Raw genomic sequence first — 23,201 nt, 5'->3', positions numbered from 1 at the left:
AGTCTAGTCTAACATCTAAACAAGCACCACAACTTCTCAACCATATTATTCTAATGCTTTTCAAATATTTTTCAAGTTAGTAACTTCATTAATGCCACGAATTAAAATAGATGATATGTCCAGTGATCTAAAAGCAATCATGTTAAGCTTTCTGTTAAGTGTTTTGAAACACGACAAAACTGATGTATAGTTTATTTCCAAATTATTGTTGCTTTAAATGTTCTAGTGGTGAGTATTTAAAGGGTATTATTTCTCTAGTGAACATTAAGAAGAGCATATAGGTATAAATATGTGTGAGCTGCCATTGTTCCATACTTATTCAGTTGTATTTGTTGAGCAAGATAGATATTTTTTAAGTGACGACCATCTAGTCTAGAATTTTATGGGCACGACCACGTGTAAATATATGTAAGTTAGAGTCTAAAATGGCATGCTTGGTGTGCATAACTGAACTGAAACTAAATCTGGAAGGATTTAACAGGATGTATTATTATTTTTGAGCATGGAAAGTTAGAGTCTTCTTTACATTTAACAGGATGTATGTTTTTTTTAGCATGGAAAGTTAGAGGCTTTTCCCATTTCCGGGCATATGGGCCGGCCTGGCCAGACACGAAAGGGTTGTGGGCCAGCGGGCATTATCGGAGAAGCCTCGCCGACTCGGACACCGAACCCCGTCGTCGTTCTGGATCCTCCTATTCCGATACCGAGTGTCGATCCAGAACAATGTTCCCAGATGCAGATCGAATTCCGATAAGTACATCAGGCAATCCTCCGCTAAATTTCTGCTTGACCAGCTAAATCAATTGTGCTCCGAGCGATGGCTAGGAAGGATCTCTTCTCTCGCCGGCGGCGCCGGCGCGCTGCCCGCGTTGAGGACCGCCTTAGTGACCTCCCCGACGACCTGCTCCTCCACATCCTCGGCCGTCTCGACACCCGCAGCGCGCTCCGCGCCGCCGCGCTCTCCAGTCGCTGGGCCCACCTCCCTCGCGAGCTCTCCGACCTGGATCTCAAGGTCACCGACGCGCTGCCGCCGCGCTACCACCGGTGCCTCGACCTCCTCCACGAGGCAATGCATTCGGACGGGCTACGCGAGTCTATCCGGGGGCTAGAAACCATCGCCAAGCGGTACGAGCGCCGCGCCATGCGCGCCATGGTTAGCTCCGTCAGAAACCTCAGGTCTAGCCGAGCTCACCGGCGCGCGCGCAGGCTATCGCTCGAGATCTTCCAGTTCTGCACCTCCGCCGGCATCAACCGCTTGGTCGCCGACGCCGTCGATTCCTGGCGTGTTGAGGATCTCGAGGTTGTCGCCAAGTCCACGGGGCCGACCCTGCTTCGGCATCCGGTCTACAGATTCCCCTGTGGCCGCATCAGCAGCAAGCCCGGCGACTCCCGCCTCCGAAGTCTCAAGCTCGTCAATTGCCTGCCTCCGTCGCTCGAGGGGTTCACCGCGCTCACCAAGCTGGTACTGAGGGACTTGCCCAGCTCCACACCCGTGGCTGTCTACCAGGGCGTGGTCGCCGCGTGCCCGCAGCTAAGAGTTCTTCATCTCGTGTCCTGCCAGTTCGAGAGAAAGAAAGCCCGTTGGCTGGTATTGGACGCGCCCATGTCCGAAATTAGAGAGCTTATAGTCGAGGGCGAGTTGATGGCCGTCAAGCTCCGCTCTCTCCCAAAACTCGAGAGCCTCACTTCCGTGGACGCCGACGTTCAGCTCTGCTCCGACGCCGTCCCGTGCCTTGCGCACGTGAGCCTCGTCTTCTCGATTTGCCCACTATACTACTGGATTCTGAACCACTTGATCTCCATGTTCATGCTCGTCTTGAAAGATGCCATCAGTATCAGTAGTCTCATTCTTCGGTTCATGGGGCCAGAGATGTGGATTTCGCGGAATAAGAGTCCCTTTCCTCGGATGCCCAATCTGAAGAAGCTGCTTGTTGCGGATGTGCCTTCCTCCTGGGACGTCTCATGGCCCCACGTCCTCATCCGGGCAGCGCCACTGCTTGAGAGCCTCCATGTCCATGTCTCCCAATGCGAACATGAGGAGCAAGAGCCAAGCCAACATGCATCGTGCGCGCAGCCTTTAGCTTCGCAACGCCACTGCCATTTGAAGGAGCTGGTGGTCGTTGGCTTCGAGAGGATGAGTATGCAGCTAATTCACCTTGTGAGGTTCACCGTGGATACTTCGACCGTGCTGTGCCGTGTTGCTCTGCTCAAGCGCGGTCATGTCGAGTACAAGGGACCCTGGGACTGGGAGATGGTGAGCCAGCAAAGCACCTGGAGCAACGAGGATAAACTTGCCGTCCTTGATGGGATTGGCTCTTCGGCAGCCCAAATTGAAGTGGTGTTAGGCTGAATTAAATATGTGTACTGTATGTCTTACAATATGGTGGCTTGATTTTGGGAATTTGGGAAGAAAACAGAAGCTTTCAACTACATCCAGGTTCTGAAGATCGCTGGACGTGGCTCCGGGAGGCAAAATGAGTGTACACAGCCAGATCAGTACATAAAGTAAACTTTGTCAGCTTGACGATATGTGACTCTGCCCTCTTGGTCGATGCTCTGTTGTATATTTTCTGCCTGTTTTTTCATTCAGGGTAGAATCTGGACTGCTAACAGGTTAACGAGGCGAGGACTCCCTCACAACGATAAATGTGTGTGCTGCAATGCCATGGAGGAGAATTCGCAACACCTGTTTGGGGATCAATCCTCAATTGGGCAGGCTTTAATTACAACCACAAACCTGAACCTTAGATCTTGGTGGACGCATGTGAGAGAGAACCTGCAGGCTACTGAGAAGAAGAAACTCAACAATGCATGGACAGTTTGGCGAGAATGAAGTGTCTTGAAAATGAGTGCAGAAGCATACAACAGATCATCAGCAAGATCAAGACAGCTGCATTGGGCATGGGCGAGCTGGGGCCGTTTCGTTTAAAACACGGATGACGGGTGGTTCAGTTCATTTCGTTGGCATGTTCTGATACAGGCTCTTTTTTTTCCCTGTCCTGGTTTTGGTTGGGAGCTAGTAGGCTGCTAGTTTCTCCTCTTATTTTCTGTTTCTATTGCTTACGCTTTCTTCGATTTGGTTTGTTTTCTGTCTTTCGGCATTTGCATTCAGTCATGGCTTGATTTAACTAAGTATGCACGTAGTGGATCCAGGAGATTTCACTAGTAATTATGAGAAATACACTTGACATACCTCCAGTGGATTGTTCTGCTCTGTTCGTTGGATAGTGATCTGATGTTTAAGGAAATGTATAAGCCAGAAAGCTGAGACAAATAGAACTTCCAACATCAGCTAATAAATTCTGAAAATCCACAGATCATATTCCAGATTTCAAGCACTCACATTAGCCTCCCCTGATATTCCTTCCAAAAACCTTTCACCGCCGAAGAACATTGGCTTTGCACCATCATCATCTCTCTTGTTATCTTCACTGGACTTGACAAAAACTATCTGTGAAGTTCTGATGGTATCCCCAAATCCGAACCTTACATGTGCATCATGGCAATCTGACAAGAGAGAACATTCCATGAAGCATTGTCTTCCAGAATGCAACGAACTAAGCATGTGATGCATTGCAGAATCATTTGGTAAGTTCATAAGAGTTTTTTATGTCAAGTACATAAGCTGCAAGGACACTTGAATCAATTTCTTAGTTGAAGTCTGTGTGACTAACTGAACAATAGCACACGTATTTCTGAACCGAGGATGCAATTATGTTCTCATTACAGACAGCCTAGAACATATTTGATTGATTTGGGTATGATGTCCTTGTTTACATGCTTGACTGAATATCGTGTGCAATAAAGAAATGATATTTTTTTAGATAAAGGGAATATATTAATATCAAAAGATACAAATTATACCTAGCCTCTGCAACAACGCCCCACCCTAATAGCAGTACGGATGCACACAGCCAAAAAAGAGTAAAGAAAACTAAAAAATAAGTCCCGCTACAACATTCTAGACCAAGCAACATCAATACAACCACCACCGTGACAACAGAGGCGGCGCTGGGGGTATGCCCCTGTATTCCAGGGAATACCAATGTTTTGGCCCAAAAAAAAATTATATACATATAGTATACGTGGCTGGCTGATCCATTAGTTAGAGATTGAGAGTTCAGTCCAGCGCTAACCCAGCCCATCCCATGAGTTCTGGCGCAGCCCACACCGAGTCAATCGATCGGTTGATCGCGTAGCTGAAGTGCTGAACCGAACCGTCCTGCGCTCCGCTCCTGGATCCTGCGCCGATTCGATCGACAATACGAGAGGGAGAGGCACACGGGCGTCGGGCGGCGGCACACGCGACACCCAGCAGAAAACAGAGATCGATAAATCTCGGACGGCGACAACCGACGGCGATCGACGGGCACCCCGCAGGCTGCAGCAGGCGATCGACCGGCACCCAACACAGGCGACGGCGACGGACCGTGCTGTCCAGGTAATTTCCCCTAAATTCCGTATTCTTCATGTTTTGTAGATGATAGTACCCTAGCCTTTATTTCCTAGATCAATTTTAATTTCCCCTCAATTTCCTGTGTTTCTTTGTAACGTAGATGAAGAAGAAAGGTACTGCTAGTAGCAGTAGTATATTTACATTATGGGAAAAGGCTTCAAAAGCAAAAAAGACAGATGAAACATCCACTCCAAATCAGACTGTTGCCGCATCGAGTTCTTCTCCAAATCAGGCCGAGAATAATTTGCAATTGGCGGTAGTGCAAACACCGGATGTAGAACATAATCCAGCGAGTGAACCGGAGAGAAGAGGTGCAACATCAGCCCCAATTGTAGAAGATGATGAAGAAATTAATGAGGAGGATGAACAAGAAGAAATGCAGGCAGATTTGGGGGCACTCAAACATGATCCTGGGATGCGGATTCCCATCAAGAGGTATGCCGTCAATGACCAAGATAGAGTAAGAAGGAGATACATTGAGATGGGGCCATGTCAACCGAAGAATCATAAGTTTTCGATTACAAATAAAAGTGGAAGAGAGCGTCGTTTTTGTCGTGCTTGGTTTAAAGAATTTCCATGGATTGAGTATAGTGTTGAAAAAGATGCAGCTTTTTGCTTTGTTTGCTATTTGTTCAAGGATAGAACAAAATGTCCTGGTGGAGATTCATTTGTGAAGAATGGGTTTAGAAATTGGAACATGAAGTCCAGATTGAAGAGACATGAAGGTGATGTTAGTAGTGCTCATGCTGAAAGTCAAGAGAAATATAATATGTTCACTACACCAAAAGCATCAATTCAAGAGTGTCTTGCTTCAAACACCTCAGAATACAAGGCTTTGTATAAGCTCCGATTGACATGGACACTGAAATGTTTGAAGTTTCTATTGCGTCAAGGCTTGGCATTTAGAGGACATGATGAAAGTGAAGACTCACTAAATAAAGGAAATTTCCTTGAGCTTTTAAATTGGCTAGCAGGAAATTTTTAGGAGGTTAACAGGGTGGTTCTCAACAATGCTCCACGGAACTGTAGGATGATTCACCATGATATACAACATGAGCTGATAAAATGTTGTGCACAATTGACTACTAAACTAGTCATCGAAGAACTTGATGGTGGTCATTTTGCAATACTTGCATATGAGTCTAGTGATGTGTATCAGAATGAGCAGTTGGTTGTTTGTTTGCGTTATGTTGATAAGAAAGGAAGGGCAGTTGTTAGATTTCTTGGTCTTGCTCATGTCGAAGATACCGCCTCTTTGACACTTAAAGATAAAGATGCAATTGCGCAAATGCTTATGAACTACAATTTAACCTTTGCAATGGTCCGTGGGCAAGGATATGATGGAGCTAGTAACATGAAAGGTAATGCTAATGGTCTGAAAAAATTGATTATGGATGAGTCTCCTTCTGCCTACTATGTTCATTGTTTTGCCCATCAACTACAGTTAACTCTTGTTGTTGTTGCTAAGGAGAGTGGTGATTGTACTTGGTTCTTTCAGCAGCTTGCTTATTTGTTAAATGCTCTTGGCATGTCTTGTAAAAAGATGAGAATGCTTCGAATAGCTCAGGCTGAGGAGCTGATTAATGCATTGGAATTGGAAGAAGTGAAAACGGGAAGTGGGCAGAATCAGGAGATGGGTTTGGCAAGGCCATGTGATACACGTTGGGGATCTCACTTCAGAACCGTGAACAATGTCATCTCTATGTATGGTGCAATACGACGCGTTCTCATCAGGATTGGAAAAGAGTACCACGGTGCAGAAGCCGTAGCAGCTCTAACCGTGCTGACATCATTTCGGTCATTTGAGTTTGTTTTCATGGCACACTTGATGCAAGAAATATTTGGATACACGGATGAATTGAGCAGAGCTTTGCAACGGAAAGACCAAGATATTGTTAATGCTATTGAGCTTGTTGATCTCACAAAGTACCACTTGGAGGGCTTGAGGTCCGATCCTGGATGGGATGATTTTCTTTTGAAGGTAACATCTTTCTCGTACAAAGCATAAGATCAAAGTTGTTGATATGGATGGTCCTTACTATCCCGTTGGGCGACCTAGAAGGGGTTTCTATAATAAAGCAATCAATTTCCATCGCTTCCATGTTGATATGTATGTGGGTGTCATTGATAGGCAACTCTCGGAGCTGAATGACAGATTTGATGAGGTAAACACGGATCTACTTTCTTGCATGGCAGCATTCAGTCCACTTCATTCATTTGCTGCTTATGATCGAAAGAACTTGGTTAGGCTTGCTACAGAGTTTTATGCTAATGATTTCAAAAGTGATGAACTGGCAAGACTTCCATGGCAATTGGACATGTATATTAGTCATGTGCGCAGAGATGAAAGGTTTAAAAACTTGAAGAATCTGAATGAACTTTCAGTTAAGATTGTCGAGGCAAACTTCCATGAGCAGTATTATATTGTTTACAAGCTTCTTAAGTTGGTGTTGCTTCTCCCAGTAGCTACTGCTAGTGTTGAAAGGGTTTTCTCCTAAATGAACTATGTGAAGAATAAGCAAAGGAACAAGATGGGTGATGAGTACTTGAATAATTGTATGATTACATTTATTGAGAGAGAGTTCTTCAATCAAGTTACGGACGAGGATATCATCAATCTTTTCCAACAAGGCGATCGCAAAGTTATTTTGTAATTTGATCAATTCTTCAAGCAAGAGGTAATGTCACAATGCTGAATTTTTATTGTACGTATTGGTACTTCGTATGGAATTAAGGTGTCATGGCTTTCTCTTATTGATTGTTACTTGATTGAATTTTGTGTTATCATATACAACAGTCCTATGATATACAGTGCTATGCTACTGCTATCAATTGTTATAGTTTACGTATTGCATTTAGAAAAAAAATTTACAATGAATACCCAGGCTCCAATTCCTGGAGCCGCCACTGCTGATAGAGAAGTATGACGGCAGCTGCCGTGCGACGGCGGTGGAACTGAACCGTATCCATGCATGGCTGAGGATTCTCGATGTTCCTGAGTTGTGCCGTAAGAGGGCTCTGGTTAGGACATTGGCGATGTGATCGCTATTGATATGAACAACAATGGCTCGGAGGAAGGCGATTTCGTCAGAGCTAGAGTCTGGATTGATGTTCGCAAGTGCCTAACTCGTTTTGTTTCTTTCAAGCCAGAAGGAGGGGAGCAGGTGATTATGAAAGTTAAGTACGAGAAGATCCCGCTGTTCTGTGCGATTTGTGGTTTACTCGGGCATGATCAGGAGGAATGCGGGTTGGGGGTGCACTCCCCAGGCAGAGTGAGTTTTGGCACCTGGATGCTGGCTGACACGCCCTGGAACCGAGCTAGAATTCATGGTAGAGGAGAGAGTCGGCGTGCCGCGGGGGAGACGCAAGGGGCCAGGCAGGAGATGCCACAAGGGAGAGGAGGTGGTCGGGAGGCCGGTCTGTGCGTGGCAACAGGGACGCAGGGCGTGGCGCTGGTCGTGGCCAGGGAGCTGGAGTGGTTATTGATAGTCGCACACTACAAGAAAAGTTCTGATAGACAACGTCTCAAAATCGTCCGCTAAGGGGTATTTTTCGTCGCCTATGGGCCTAACCCGACGATATGGGTTCTGTTGTCGAAACTGCGTCAGGCAAAGTCCTACGACGATTTTTTCGGTCCGTCGCGCTTGGGCGCCCTTCCGCCACGGAAAATCGGACCGTTGCAGAAGTGTTTCCGGGAGCCCATTGACTGCTGACGTCATGCAAACTGACACGTGGCAGACGCCGTTAACTGGCAGTTAACGGCGTTAACCGGCTGAAACCCCGTGGTAGATGGTAGGCCCACACGAGGCCTGCCACGTCTTAAGCGGGCCGGCCCATTAAGTTTGCGGGCCGGGCCAGCTGACTTAGTTTGACCGGTCAACTATATAGCTGGGCTGGTCCATTAGTTACGTGGGTCGGGCCTAACCTCTAAGGTTGACTGGTCAAAACTAAAATGGGCCGGCCCACTGAGCATGTGGGCCGGGCCGAATGCACTCGTTTGACCGGTCAACAGGTAAGAGTTTTTTAATGTCAAGTACATAAGCTGCAAGGACACTTGAATCAATTTCTTAGTTGAAGCCTGTGCGACTAACTGAACAGTCACATATGTATTTCTGAACCGAGGATGCAATTATGTTCTTATTCCAGACAGCCTAGATCAAATTTGATTGATTTGGCGTATGATGGCCTTGTTTACAGGCTTGACTGAATATAGTGTGCAGTAGAGAAATGATATGATTGAACAATAATACTTTTGGAGAAGTGAAAGGCATCTACGTGGAGGACAAGGGACACTGGGACTAGGAGATGGTGAACCAGGAAAGCACCTGGAGCAACGAGGAGAAACTTGGCGTATCTTTTTATTCTACCAGATGATCGTAGCTCTACATGAGCTAGCACGATGCCGTGAAAAAAATAGCATACCTGTATCGCTACTGTCCATCGTCCGAACCAGCTCCCGCCGGTCGACGAAGACCATCTACTGTCTTCGACCCATCCAGATCTCAAACACATCTAACAAGATGCCGCCCATTAACCTGGAAAGAAACAAGGAGAAGACGAAGGATAAACGTCCAGATCCGTAGAAGCTGAATAACTAACCAAGATCGACTTTGGCATTGATAAAGAAACAAAGGAAAGCACCTCGCGCGCCTGATGTCTCTTCCTGTAGCAACCAGACGGCGTAAAGCTTTCTCATCGGAGCAGACCGCAGTCACCGCTACACAGTGCCCTCTTTCCTCTCCTCTCCTCGACTAGCAAGATTCACAGTGCCCTCTCTCCTCTCCTCGACAAGTAAGAGTAACATTATCCTCTCTCCTCCTCTCCTCGACGAGCAAGAGTCTAAGTCTAAGTCGGTCGCACGCGCTAGCCGCACGCGGTCGGTGACAGTGAACTGCTACTTATAAAACATAGGAGAGGTTGGGGCAACAGATCTTTGTTGCTTGTGGATTGATGGACGGCTTAGATGTAGAGCGTCAAGGATAGATGATGTGAAGTTGCATGCCTAACCTGGGGCAAACAAAACGCCCCCATGTAATTAGTGAGGTGATGAGACCCATGCATGCGCTATTTAATTGGAACCAGAAATCGTGGGGCTGGTTTGTTTTACATGTTCCCGCGTCCCGAACAACCTGTGATTTCTCCAGATTTTGTCTTCCTCAGTAGATTCTCTTCAATTGTGTTACTAACTGGTAACAAAATCTCTTAGTATTTTGTATGGCAATAATCAGAGTTGAAATCTTACATTTTAAGCTCCTAGTATTTCGTATCGTAATAATCATAGTTGAAACCTTAGAGGTCGTTTTAAGCTCCTACTACCTCTATACCGGTTTAATAGGCAAATACGCATTTCGAGAAAGAAGTTTGACTATAAATTTAGTCAACAAAATACGAGATATATGATACAAAAAATTATACCATTGGATTCATATTCAAAAGAAGTTTCCAATAGTATAATTTTTATGATACATATTTTTGTTATCACCAAGATTTGACCGAGTCAGAGGTGGGCCGCAGTCAAGATGGGCTTAAGGAAATATACGTGGAGAATTATGTGAATCGGCCTGTTATACCAAGTTGGGCTTAATTGCCCGTGTATCTGTAACATATTAGATCTATTTTAGTTTAGAGATAGAATCTTAGTCGTGCACGGTTTAGTGCACGTCCACATTAGAAAGTCCCCTGGACTATAAATATGTACCTAGGGTTTATGGAATAAACAACAACTCACGTTCAACCCCAAAAACAAACCAATCTCGGCGCATCGCCAACTCCTTCGTCTCGAGGGTTTCTATCGGGTAAGCGACATGCTGCCTAGATCGCATCTTGCGATCTAGGCAGCACAAGCCCCACGTTGTTCATGCGTTGCTCGTATCGAAGCGCTTTTGATGGCGAGCAACGTAGTTATCATTAGATGTGTTAGGGTTAGCATTGTTCTTCGTTTAAGCATGCTTACGTAGTGCAACCCTTGCATATCTAGCCGTCCTCACGCCTATCTCAGGTGTGGGGCGGCACCCCGCTTGATCATTATTTAGTAGATCTGATCCGTTACGATTGCTCCTTGTTCTACAAGGATTAGTTTAATATCCGCAATAGTTTGGCCTTACAATGGGGGGAGGATCCGAGTGGCACGTAGGGTGGCGTTCGCAAGTCCTAAACGGGATGTTCCTAGGATCAACTTCATGTTGGTTTTTTGGCCTTGTTTAGGATCGGCTTACGAGCACCGTGCGTGGCCGCAAGGCCCAACCTGGAGTAGGATGATCCGGTTATGCGGTGAAAACCCTAAATCGTCGTAGATCTCATTAGCTTCATCTTGATCAAGCAGGACCACCAAGTATTCGTGCACCCCGTACGGATCATGGGTGGATCGGCTCTTTGAGCCGATTCACGGGATAACTCGAGAGCCGATCGAGGCTCGTATTTAACGTTTACATGTATGCCCTGCAGGAAACTAAGCGAGGCACCCTCATCACCTTCCTGACCGGGTATAGGTCAGGTGGCACGCCCTTGCACTTCGCAACGCCGCGTGTGACCAGAAGAGCATTGCGGGCCGTCGCTCGGAGGGGTCTCAGCCAGCCGCAGCTCTAGGCTCCCCCCGGCTCTACAGTGTTGACAAGGCCGCTGCCCGCCGGTGGGTTTTGGCGATCAACACATTCGGCACGCCCGGTGGGACAATCGTCTACATCAACCACATCGCCATCTACATCCGAGATGGCGGACGGCACGCCGGTCACCTACGAGGATCCGCTCGACGACCTCAAGAAGCAATACAACGAGATCAAGGCTACCCTCGAAGCCGACCTCATCGGCTCTTTTCGAGAGAACCCGTTCCGGTGGCATCGGATGGAAGGGGTTCTCACCGGAAGGTGCACTCGATGGGATAGACCTCTCTGCCCCGTCGGAGGAACGCACCAGGGGTCCGCGGCGGGAGATCAACTACCCGGTGGCTCACTCGCTACACCGCCACTCCGAGAACTTGGTCAACGTGCTCGGAGCGTGTCGCTCTGCGCGTGATCCGAGAGATCATGAGCCACCGGTACTCGCCGTCGGGACCCGCTCTCGGGACTCATCAAGGAGAGTTGCCATTCCGGTCCCGTCCACCGCTGCCATTTGCGTTGGCAGCACCTGCCGAAGTGCCGACTACACCGGCATTCCTCGTCTACGAGAATTGGTGGCGACCCCGGTGACTACCCAGTTCTTAATGGAGGCGCCTAAGGAGATCCCTCATGGATACGCGTGCATGTATGTGCCGGATTGTGGTGACTGGGCACTCACAAACCAGGCCACAACATCGGGGACTCCGGCGAAGACAGGAGGAACGTCGGCGACGGAGCAGACGTGGCTAACTAAATACGCCACACCGACGAAACTCCCGAGCCCAGCTCCTGCAGCTGGCTCGGAGCTGGAAAAGCAAACATGGCAGGCCAAGTACGCCACCCCGGCGAATCTTCGAGTGCAACTCCTACGGCCGGCGCGGCGGATCAGATCGATACCATGCCGAGAGACCAGTTCGGCATGATGCCGAAAAGAAGGGCCGTCGGCTATTCCAAGCCGTACCCCGACGATTACGAGATGATCCCGCTGCCACCTAAATATCGGCTCCCCGATTTCTCCAAATTCGGTGGATCGGATGGCTCCGGCTCCATCGAGCACGTCGGCCGATATTTGGCTCAACTAGGACCGGCTTCGGTGTCGGATCAGCTACGCGTGAGGCTCTTTTCACGGTCCCTCACGGGATCGGCTTTTGGATGGTACACTTCTCGCCGGCGAACTCCATCCGGTCTTGGAAGCAATTGGAAGAACAGTTCCATATGCAATACCATTCGAAGCTTCCGAGTCCGGCATTGCCGATCTAGCACAACTACGTCGAAGCGCGGGGAAACGGTGACGAGAATACATCCAGCGCTTCAGGAATCTTAGGAACCGATGTTATTCGGTTCGTATAACCGAAAAGGAAGCGATCGAGTTGGCGATAGCAGGCCTTGCAACACAGCTCAAGGACATGGCCTCCCAAGCAGATTATCCCTCGCCGGCGCACATGGTTCGAAACTATCGGCATATGAACGGCGCCACCCCGACCTGTACCAAGACAAGTTCAAGCGTGCGGTAGTCATGGTCGATACGGAAGAGGATGAAGTGCCGCGGGAGGCCAAGAGATAGCGATGGCTGAGTGGACTCGGGGGGAACCCCTGTGGCCCGCAAATGGGTAAAGCCACCGGGGCCGCCCAGGGGATTTGATTTTGACATAACCAAGACTGAACAAATCTTCGACCTCCTGCTCAAGGAGAAACAGTTGACGATTCCTGAAGGTCTCAAGTTCCCCACGGCGAAAGAACTAAACGGGAAGCCGTATTGCAAATTCCACAACTCGCTTTCCCATGCCACCAACGACTGCCGGGTGTGGCGTCAGCACATCCAAGCGGCGATAGAGAAGGGGCGGCTAATTTTCAACCAGTACGCCATGAAGGTCGACACCCAACCCTTCCCCGCCGTTAACATGGTGGAAATCACCTACTCTGAAGGTTGCCAGCCAGGTCCCTCGTTCAGCATCAACATGGTAGGACCTAGAAACCACTCTGGCAAAGATGGAGATGAGGGCAGCTGCTCTCATAGCAAGGACACAGAGGAGGCCGCTCCCCGCGATCGGCTCCATCATGGTGGCAAGCGCTATGTCACAGAGGGAGAGGTGAAGAATATAAGATATCAGCGACCCCTCTCTGATCACCTCCTCAACAAATATGTTAGTCAGTATGACCAACGCCGACGACCCAATTATGATGATAGAGAAGATCGTTTGGCTAGAGAAGCCAGAAGACATCGTCGGCAGAATCGCGATGAGGAGGAGCACGAGCGCTATGCCACGGAAGCATCAAGGGAGCAAGACGACAACGCCAGGCATTGGGACTGCCCCTTCTTCGGACACTCGCTGGGATTCAGGAATGAGCCGATTGCCCACAATCGGCAATTGCCCGAATGCAATCGAGAAAGAAGGAGGCAGCCAACGTGTACGTGTTCGAGCGCCTAGGGCCTCTCCCGTCACAAAGCAAACGCGCTGAGTCACCTCGTTGGGCAGATATTGAGGATTCAGAAGACGAGGGAGAAGTGGAAGAAGACAGGTACCACCGGCCAAGGTGGTGCCCCGACGGACTCAGCCGTTCCCAAAAGCGCAGGGTTCAGCGATTGCGCGGCCTGGAGGAAGCCGAAAGGTTGTACCTGCATACGCTAAGGAAGGCACGGCCTGATCTGGCTGCAAAGGTTCAGCGGACCCTGGATGAAGAGGGTCGTCCACGGAAAATGGAGTGGCGCCCCAAACAGAGGAAAGCCGATGACGAGACATCGGCTGGCACAAACATGGTATTCGTCTTGCCGACAGAGCTTAGCGCTCCACGACTCTACGGAGCACTCAAGGTGGACGACAGCAAGCGCATCAAGTCAGAGGTTGGGTTGGTTTCATCCAGCCTGACCAAGTAGCAAGATCAAACCAATGAGCAAACCAGGAGAGGCTGATCCTTGTGATCGGCCCCAAAAAGTTCATGAAGGGACATTACAGGACCTTCAGTCAACTCTCCAATGAATATGGAGGCCGATTTCAGCAATCGGCCAAAACTACTTTCACCATATGTTCTGCTTGCGTTCAGCACCGATCTATTGGGCAGTGACCACGTCGGCATACGAGAGTTAGCTCGGATTTTCGCAGAGCCAACGTACAAGTGCAGAGCCCTAGCTATCCATACAAGCCGATATCTGCAGTCATCCAGCAGGTATCGGCTCGGGGGGCATATAATCGGATAGAACATGTGAGAACATACGTGCAATGAAACATTGGGGGCCGATTAAGAAAAATCGGCCAAATAAAAATTTTTTTTTTGCTACAGCCGATGCGAGGGCATCGACTTTAGAATTGAGAGGCAGCCGATGCGCAGCCATCGACTTTAGTGGAATTATGCAGTGTTTATCGAGTCTCCACCAAATCTAGACCAATGGTGGTGCTTTCTGTTGCCTCGAGGGAGTAAAGCAATGGAAACTTCTCCAGCTGCTTCGAGCCGATCCGGGTTCCTGAACCTTTTCCGTCAAGGAGGAAACGGAGGATTATCGGCTGTCGGAGGAAGAAAGAGGATCGGCTGTGGCGCATTCTCTCTGACATTCTCGCCTCGAGTAAGGCTCGGGGGGCAGCAGGCCTGGTGGATACTCTGTTTAAAGAACCGATGAGGATACCATCGGCTGATCCTTCATTGCAACCTTCTTCACAATGATGGGTACTGAAAAGGATTATTTGGTTTGGTTGGAAAAGTTCGAAGGTTTTTCTGAAAGTCCGGCACCTTCCACCAGATTTAGAAAATCATCAGCTGAAGAAGAGAAGGGTGAATTTCAAAGGACCGATGCGGTGCGATCGGCTCATTACGCATTGGCAAAGAGGACGAATCGGCAAGGTCAGTAGAAGAGAGAATCGGCTCAATTAAAAGGAATCGGCAAAATCAAGATTGGGGAAAAGTTCCTCATTGATTAAGAGGAGATTTCTTACATAAGGAGCTAATTGCTCTCAAAAGGGGAATACTAGGGGATCCACTCGCCCCATCTACTACTATCGGCCCTATTCTAGAGGTCCTATCTATGGGCCATCACTGCCCTCGTCGTCGCTGTCGTCGCCACTGTCGGCGCTGCTCCCGGCGGGCTCGTCGTCGCTCCAATGGCCGCCGACCGGGCCCTCGTTGTCTTCATCTTCTTCGTCAGCGTCGTCCTCGTCGCTGTCGAAGTCGCTAAGATTGCCCGGCCAAGGGCAGAACCGCTTGGCCGGCGGCTCGTCGGAGGAGCCCTCGTCGTCGTCCTCCTCCTCGTCTTCCTGCTCCTCCTCTTCCCCGGGAGAGGTGAAGTCGCAGGAGAAGCTGTCGTCGTCACTCCCCTCTTCCGTTTCCCCAACGGCGAGGGAGCGGAGGTCGCTCTCCCCGTCCGTCAAGGACTGATCGTCCTCGGACCAGATGGAGAAGTCGTGGTCTGATTCTTCCCCCGCCGCAATGGCGCGGCGGGTGTTGGCCGCATGGACCGCTGCCGCGTCGTACTCCGGCGTCGGCTCACGGGACGTGGAGGATTGGCTAGCAAGATCCGATGGAGCAGAGGAGGAGGAAGACATGGTGGCTGGGAGGGTTTTTGGAGTGCTAATGCGGAGGAGATACAAAGGAGAATTGTTCGGAGCGGTTAAATCAAAGGAGGATATAGTGGAAATTCAATGCCACAGCAGTTTCCGAGGAAGTGGTGCCTAAAAGAAAAAAAAAACTGCCAGGTCACGCGGAGAAGTTGAGAAGGCAAGGCATCATCATGAGGGATACCGCGACGGTTCCGCCACGACATGACCCGACGAAGGAAAGCAGAGTGATTTTGGAATTACCAATTCCAAAACCAGGGGGGCATGTGTTATCACCAAGATTTGACCGAGTCAGAGGTGGGCCGCAGTCAAGATGGGCTTAAGGAAATATACGTGGAGAATTATGTGAATCGGCCTGTTATACCAAGTTGGGCTTAATTGCCCGTGTATCTGTAACATATTAGATCTATTTTAGTTTAGAGATAGAATCTTAGTCGTGCACGGTTTAGTGCACGTCCACATTAGAAAGTCCCCTGGACTATAAATATGTACCTAGGGTTTATGGAATAAACAACAACTCACGTTCAACCCCAAAAACAAACCAATCTCGGCGCATCGCCAACTCCTTCGTCTCGAGGGTTTCTATCGGGTAAGCGACATGCTGCCTAGATCGCATCTTGCGATCTAGGCAGCACAAGCCCCACGTTGTTCATGCGTTGCTCGTATCGAAGCGCTTTTGATGGCGAGCAACGTAGTTATCATTAGATGTGTTAGGGTTAGCATTGTTCTTCGTTTAAGCATGCTTACGTAGTGCAACCCTTGCATATCTAGCCGTCCTCACGCCTATCTCGGGTGTGGGGGCGGCACCCGCTTGATCATTATTTAGTAGATCTGATCCGTTACGATTGCTCCTTGTTCTACAAGGATTAGTTTAATATCTGCAATAGTTTGGCCTTACAATGGGGGGGAGGATCCGGTGGCACGTAGGGTGGCGTTCGCAAGTCCTAAACGGGATGTTCCTAGGATCAACTTCATGTTGGTTTTTTGGCCTTGTTTAGGATCGGCTTACGAGCACCGTGCGTGGCCGCAAGGCCCAACCTCGGAGTAGGATGATCCGGTTATGCGGTGAAAACCCTAAATCGTCGTAGATCTCATTAGCTTCATCTTGATCAAGCAGGACCACCAAGTATTCGTGCACCCCGTACGGATCATGGGTGGATCGGCTCTTTGAGCCGATTCACGGGATAACTCGAGAGCCGATCGAGGCTCGTATTTAACGTTTACATGTATGCCCTGCAGGAAACTAAGCGAGGCACCCTCATCACCTTCCCGACCGGGTATAGGTCGGGTGGCACGCCCTTGCACTTCGCAACGCCGCGTGTGACCAGAAGAGCATTGCGGGCCGTCGCTCGGAGGGGTCTCAGCCAGCCGCAGCTCTAGGCTCCCCCCGGCTCTACAGTGTTGACAAGGCCGCTGCCCGCCGGTGGGTTTTGGCAGTCAACAATTTTATATTTTGTTGACTAAATTAGTAGTTGAAGTTTTTTCTCGAAATGTGTAATAGGTCTATAATTCGGTATGGAGGTAGTAGTATTTTGTATGGCAATAATCATCGCTTACATTAAACCTTAGAGGTCGTTTTAAGCTCCTAGGTCTTATCCAGTTTTGCAAAGAGACGACAACATCAATAACTCTCAAACATTGCGATTATTTGTTTGTTTGAGAACAAAATAGAGAAGGGGACAAAGACAGATGAAAAAAAATTATATTTAAAATGTTGAAGTTTAAGTCACACGCGACACACACGTTGGATACACCCTTCTTCATATTTGGAGTCTGGGTCCAAGTTCAAAATTTGATGGGGGTCAAGATATTGAAGATTTAAATGGGATGAAATTTCTGGTTTCTCTTTTGTCCGTCCGTTCTCCGTTGCTTGATGGAAACGATCCACAACCACTATATGCAAGAGGGCCACGGATCGCTAATTACATGATGGCTAGCCTAGGAAAACAAAGCACCCCCTAAATAAGGTATTAATTATATGACTTGCAGGCACCGGTGGTAGCTCCTTTTTCAAGGAGTGGTTATCGCATATTCTCAATAATCTAGACACTTGATTTATCGGTTGATGTACAAGTAGATCATTCGATTCTCCATAATTAATGTACCAAAATTGGAATTTGGACCTAGACTACTTCCATGATTGCCGCTCTGATCTTCCATGATTGTCGATGTATAGATTATGCTTCTTTCTTTCCTAGCGACCTTTTTATTCTACCAGATGGTCATATATGTTGATATAAGCAAATGAGATTCATTAAATTCAGGATTTTTAACCACGAGCAAATGAAAGTCACAGATATGGACTCCACGTATGTGGATTCACATGTTATTCACTCAAATCCAGTTAACCTTGGGGCACGTGCTCCACTAGCAGGTATCAATACCAGAATGTATCACTATTCTTATTGCAATTTGCAACCCTAGCGTAATTATAAGTACTTTATTCAATAGGCAAATATATCAACATCAGAGCTAATACTAAGCTAATACTACAACATGGCTCGATGCCAATATGAAAGAAAGATGATATAAACACTTGCAGCTGATACTAAAAGTTGCTTATGAAGCCAACACATCTATCGTTCATCCATCGACAACGCGAACTCGATATTACTACATATGCAATCTTTTAAGTTGCTTATGAGGGCCTCCATCATGCTCCATACCATACTTGATGCCCACGGGTGGCTCTCCTTGCGGCCTATCTAGCATATGCGCTCAAGGCCAAGGAGGACTAAGCTGGAGATTTTGAGGAACCAACACCAAGCTCAATCTTAGATCTTAGTGGGTGCCCACCATTGAATATGATGATCAACGGCCGGATTGGGGGATTTTTCTTTTTCACTACGATCTAGGGTTCACCCACCAGCTGACCCAAAACAAGCGACCCTGAGTAGAACAATTTGCAGCCTCAGACCCACATGCACAAGGGCCCAAATGTAGTTGACACCTTTCGCCAGCTGAAAAGTAAAGGAAGCGGTGTCGGAGATCTAACGTCATTAAACCGAAGCGGAAGTGAAAGTGAGCTCGAGCAACCCAATTGGACACCCATAGCAATGTGCTCCTGGGAGTGTCCTGTTTGGCAAGAGGCCATTATAGGTAGAATGTGTATGCTAATTAGATAGTCTTGATCAGTAGAAATTAATACTTACTACTACCTCCGCACCAAAATAAAAGAGTATTTAAGTAGGATATTTTAGCTCACTAAAACCTTTTTTTTGTAACAGAGTAGTACTAGATTACACATGGGTATGCATGCTCTCTAACTGGTTAGTTAACCTTTGACGTCTAATATACTACCTATATGGGGATCTCACTTCAGAACCGTGAACAATGTCATCTCTATGTATGGTGCAATACGACGCGTTCTCATCAGGATTGGAAAAGAGTACCACGGTGCAGAAGCCGTAGCAGCTCTAACCGTGCTGACATCATTTCGGTCATTTGAGTTTGTTTTCATGGCACACTTGATGCAAGAAATATTTGGATACACAGATGAATTGAGCAGAGCTTTGCAAAGGAAAGACCAAGATATTGTTAATGCTATTGAGCTTGTTGATCTCACAAAGTACCACTTGGAGGGCTTGAGGTCTGATCCTGGATGGGATGATTTTCTTTTGAAGGTAACATCTTTCTGTACAAAGCATAAGATCAAAGTTGTTGATATGGATGGTCCTTACTATCCCGTTGGGCGACCTAGAAGGGGTTTCTATAATAAAGCAATCAATTTCCATCGCTTCCATGTTGATATGTATGTGGGTGTCATTGATAGGCAACTCTCGGAGCTGAATGACAGATTTGATGAGGTAAACACGGATCTACTTTCTTGCATGGCAGCATTCAGTCCACTTCATTCATTTGCTGCTTATGATCGAAAGAACTTGGTTAGGCTTGCTACAGAGTTTTATGCTAATGATTTCAAAAGTGATGAACTGGCAAGACTTCCATGGCAATTGGACATGTATATTAGTCATGTGCGCAGAGATGAAAGGTTTAAAAACTTGAAGAATCTGAATGAACTTTCAGTTAAGATTGTCGAGGCAAACTTCCATGAGCAGTATTATATTGTTTACAAGCTTCTTAAGTTGGTGTTGCTTCTCCCAGTAGCTACTGCTAGTGTTGAAAGGGTTTTCTCCTAAATGAACTATGTGAAGAATAAGCAAAGGAACAAGATGGGTGATGAGTACTTGAATAATTGTATGATTACATTTATTGAGAGAGAGTTCTTCAATCAAGTTACGGACGAGGATATCATCAATCTTTTCCAACAAGGCGATCGCAAAGTTATTTTGTAATTTGATCAATTCTTCAAGCAAGAGGTAATGTCACAATGCTGAATTTTTATTGTACGTATTGGTACTTCGTATGGAATTAAGGTGTCATGGCTTTCTCTTATTGATTGTTACTTGATTGAATTTTGTGTTATCATATACAACAGTCCTATGATATACAGTGCTATGCTACTGCTATCAATTGTTATAGTTTACGTATTGCATTTAGAAAAAAAATTTACAATGAATACCCAGGCTCCAATTCCTGGAGCCGCCACTGCGTGACAACATCTGAAGTACAGACTCTCCAAAAGCGATGCCTCCAACAAGGGAACAGTGCACCAGCGCTGTCGTCGCCCGACCAAAGGTCTTAGGTTTTCACCCTGAAGATAGTTCCCACTCTCAAAACAATGCCTCCAACAAGAACATTGTCAGGCACAACCAGTTAAGGCCAGACCTTGGATTTTCACCATGAGAGGTAAGACTCTAAACTTCTCATGTGTTGCCGCCCCCACATGCATACCACTGAGCTCGGAACGCCAACCAGATCCCTCAGCATCACGGAGACTCGAACCTCGTTTAGCTAGTCCACAAATCCGGCCTTCATGATATTCCTTCTTCTGACTTGACCATGGACCAAAAAGTCACCTGATGTCAACACAGAATAGAGCTTCGCACCGCTCCCTCCGGACCAAACGGTCGGAATAAAAACATGGGTGCGCGCGACCGAATATCACCCGATCCAGCAAACTGCATGCAAAAGATGCACCGTTCCATTCGCCAGCGGAGCTTTCCGAAACTCATCTCTCCAGCCAGATCAAAGCAAACTGACCCCCGGAAGATCTTCATCCTCGCATGCGAGAAACCTGAGGACCGCCACCAAAAACAAAGCAAGATCAGCAGCCCCCATGCCGCCAATCCCTCCTGCCGGATCACCAAGGAAGAGGACAGTGACGCGGATCATGCGTACCGCTGCCGAACCGTTACCGGGGGCGGAGGACGCCACCACTCCACCGAATCCTCCATGGCTACCGACGGAGAGCCTTAGGCCCCGCCAAGTAGCCGTGCCGCCCGGCTTCCTCCACCAGCGCTACATCACCTCCCATGAAACGCCGCCGCGGAAACCCTCTTCTCCCAATCGTCGATTCGACGGAGGGGGTGCCGCCGCCACCGCCATAGCCAGGCCAGGACCGGGGACATGGCCGGGGCCGAGGCACGGGGGCCAGGGCCGAGACCAGCGCCGGGGTCGGGGCCGCGGCCGGCAGCGGCAACGGCTGAGGGCGACGGGCGGCGGGTGGCTATGTGGCGCGGGGGGAGGAGGAGCCTCCGCCGCCGCCTGTGAGGGGGGCGGGAGAGGGAGGTAGCGGGTTCTAAAAATGATATGATTGAACGATAATACTTTTGGAGAAGTGAAAAGCATTTGCGTTTCTTGGTCCAAAATTTGAAATAGAAATTTTGAAATAAACTATAAGTGGGACGTTGGCGGAATCTCACTTGAGACCTTAGCCCATATCCAGGTTTATGCTATATGTAACAATGTCAAGTGCTATAACAAATGCCAACCCTTAGGTCATATTAATTCTAGAATTTATAGGAACACATGTGTAGCTAAGAACCTTATTCCTGTAAAGAATATATGTCACACAAGATGACTATCTTTTTTTGAACTTGGGGTGACAATTGAATAAGTTCCATGAAAGATGCCATTAGGATCAAAATCCGTTCGCGCTTCAAGCGCAAGGCCTTTTCTTGCTCTGTCTGTAATAAGTATGACAAAATGGAGATTGATTATTAAACTACGCGCGGCCATGATGAACTCACTTCTGTAGTAGAACGATGTTCGGATAGATGGATCTGACTTATAAGGTTGCGACTTATAAGGTTGCTAGGGAATGACAATTGTGTCGGTGGTTCCTCTACTTTGTGTTGTCTCGACCTTGATCGAGTAACAAGATCAATCTACCATCTACTCTGAATTGATTTGGTAGATGCATATCCGTCTTGATCCTAATCTATAGTATCATCCAGTCTGGTATCGGTATCTATTTTATCTATCTTTTCAGGAATCTTGCTAGGGTATGCTACTTGACTGTTTCTTTTCCCTTGCAATCTAGTTGAACCTCGCTTGATCAGGATTATTTATTTGTGGGCTCTAAGACATTAACAAATGACTCTAACTAAATTTTTAGTAGTCAATATGCTCCCTCTATTTTAAAATTCATCTTACATATATTTTGAATTTCAAAAAAACTGAAACGAAAAATTCGCACGTACATCTTCATGTGCTACACGCTCACAAAGTTGTTTCATAAAAAATGGACTTGTAATGTGATGTGTGTAAAAAAGACAAAACTCAGTGCTAAAAATAATATTGTTTACAAGATAAATTTTCTCTTTTTTACATAGACCACAAAAAATATATTTTTTCGTGAAACTTGACAAATGCACATATATTATGGCGATGTACATGTAGAATTTTTTTTCAAAATTTTTCGACAACTCGAAATATAATTTTTTGATATAGGGAGCATACGCACCTGGGAGCCGAATTGAATTTCCGTCAATGAATATAATTTAGCTAATGAGATAGCGATCATTTGCGTCAGATTTCTACACAGCCAATTGGAGGAGAAATTACAATGGCATAGCGTGTAAAAATACTGGGTTGACACCTTCTACTTCGCAGACAAGCTTGCTAGAGAGTGTTTAAATCAAAAGACATCAAATCCAGGAAGATTTGATCTATGGGGAGAAACATATAAGAATGTTTTTCCATACCTTTTTAGTCCTGGAATTATTTTCACTTTCCAAGATTTTGAGACCTATCAGCAGAAGACTGTGTCTTTCTTTTACAGTGCTTGCGGACTGGAAAAAAACACACGTAAATGGTATAAAGTAGGAAACATATTCCCTTGCTCCCTCACTTTACGAAGAAAGATCCTAACCTAAATATCATCATATTACATGTCCTTCTCACCTAGAATATAGCATACCCTCTTATATTTTGACTCTAAGCTAGAGATCTGCTGAAATAATAGTTTTTTTGTTTATACAACACAACATTATAGGCATTGCAACATTCTTTTTCAACCTCTTCCATGTCACTTCTTCGTTCAGTTTCAGATAATTTTAGGTTGTCAAAAATCATGTGCATATCTTCAATATCAAATGGAATGCTCCTAACCTTGTGATCTGAAAATTGAACATCTCATAAGCATAAAGCCAAATAATATGATGTTGCAAGCAACTTTTTAAGTACTCAATCATAACTAGAATCTATAGTGAGATCTATCTACAACATATGAGAAGTTGGCTAGTTAATTTTACTCACCTAGAA

General features: G+C 47.0%; 1 protein-coding gene across 1 annotated transcript; it reads left to right on the top strand.

The window, feature by feature from the left end:
• Positions 1-817: 817 nt before the first annotated feature.
• LOC124678854 lies at positions 818-2,583 on the top strand. Its single transcript, XM_047214709.1, has one exon. The coding sequence runs from the start codon at positions 818-820 to the stop codon at positions 2,348-2,350; it is 1,533 nt and encodes a 510-aa protein (XP_047070665.1). The 3' UTR covers positions 2,351-2,583.
• Positions 2,584-23,201: the final 20,618 nt, after the last annotated feature.

This window comes from Lolium rigidum, chromosome 7 (assembly GCF_022539505.1).
Source record: "Lolium rigidum isolate FL_2022 chromosome 7, APGP_CSIRO_Lrig_0.1, whole genome shotgun sequence".
Lineage (NCBI taxonomy): Eukaryota > Viridiplantae > Streptophyta > Magnoliopsida > Poales > Poaceae > Lolium > Lolium rigidum.
Note: the sequence above shows the minus strand (reverse complement) of the source record. Positions and strands in the feature narration are given on the sequence as shown.

Excerpts from the sequence above, each read along its gene's own strand:
- LOC124678854 (XM_047214709.1), top strand. The coding sequence starts at position 818 with ATGGCTAGGAAGGATCTCTTCTCTCGCCGGCGGCGCCGGCGCGCTGCC.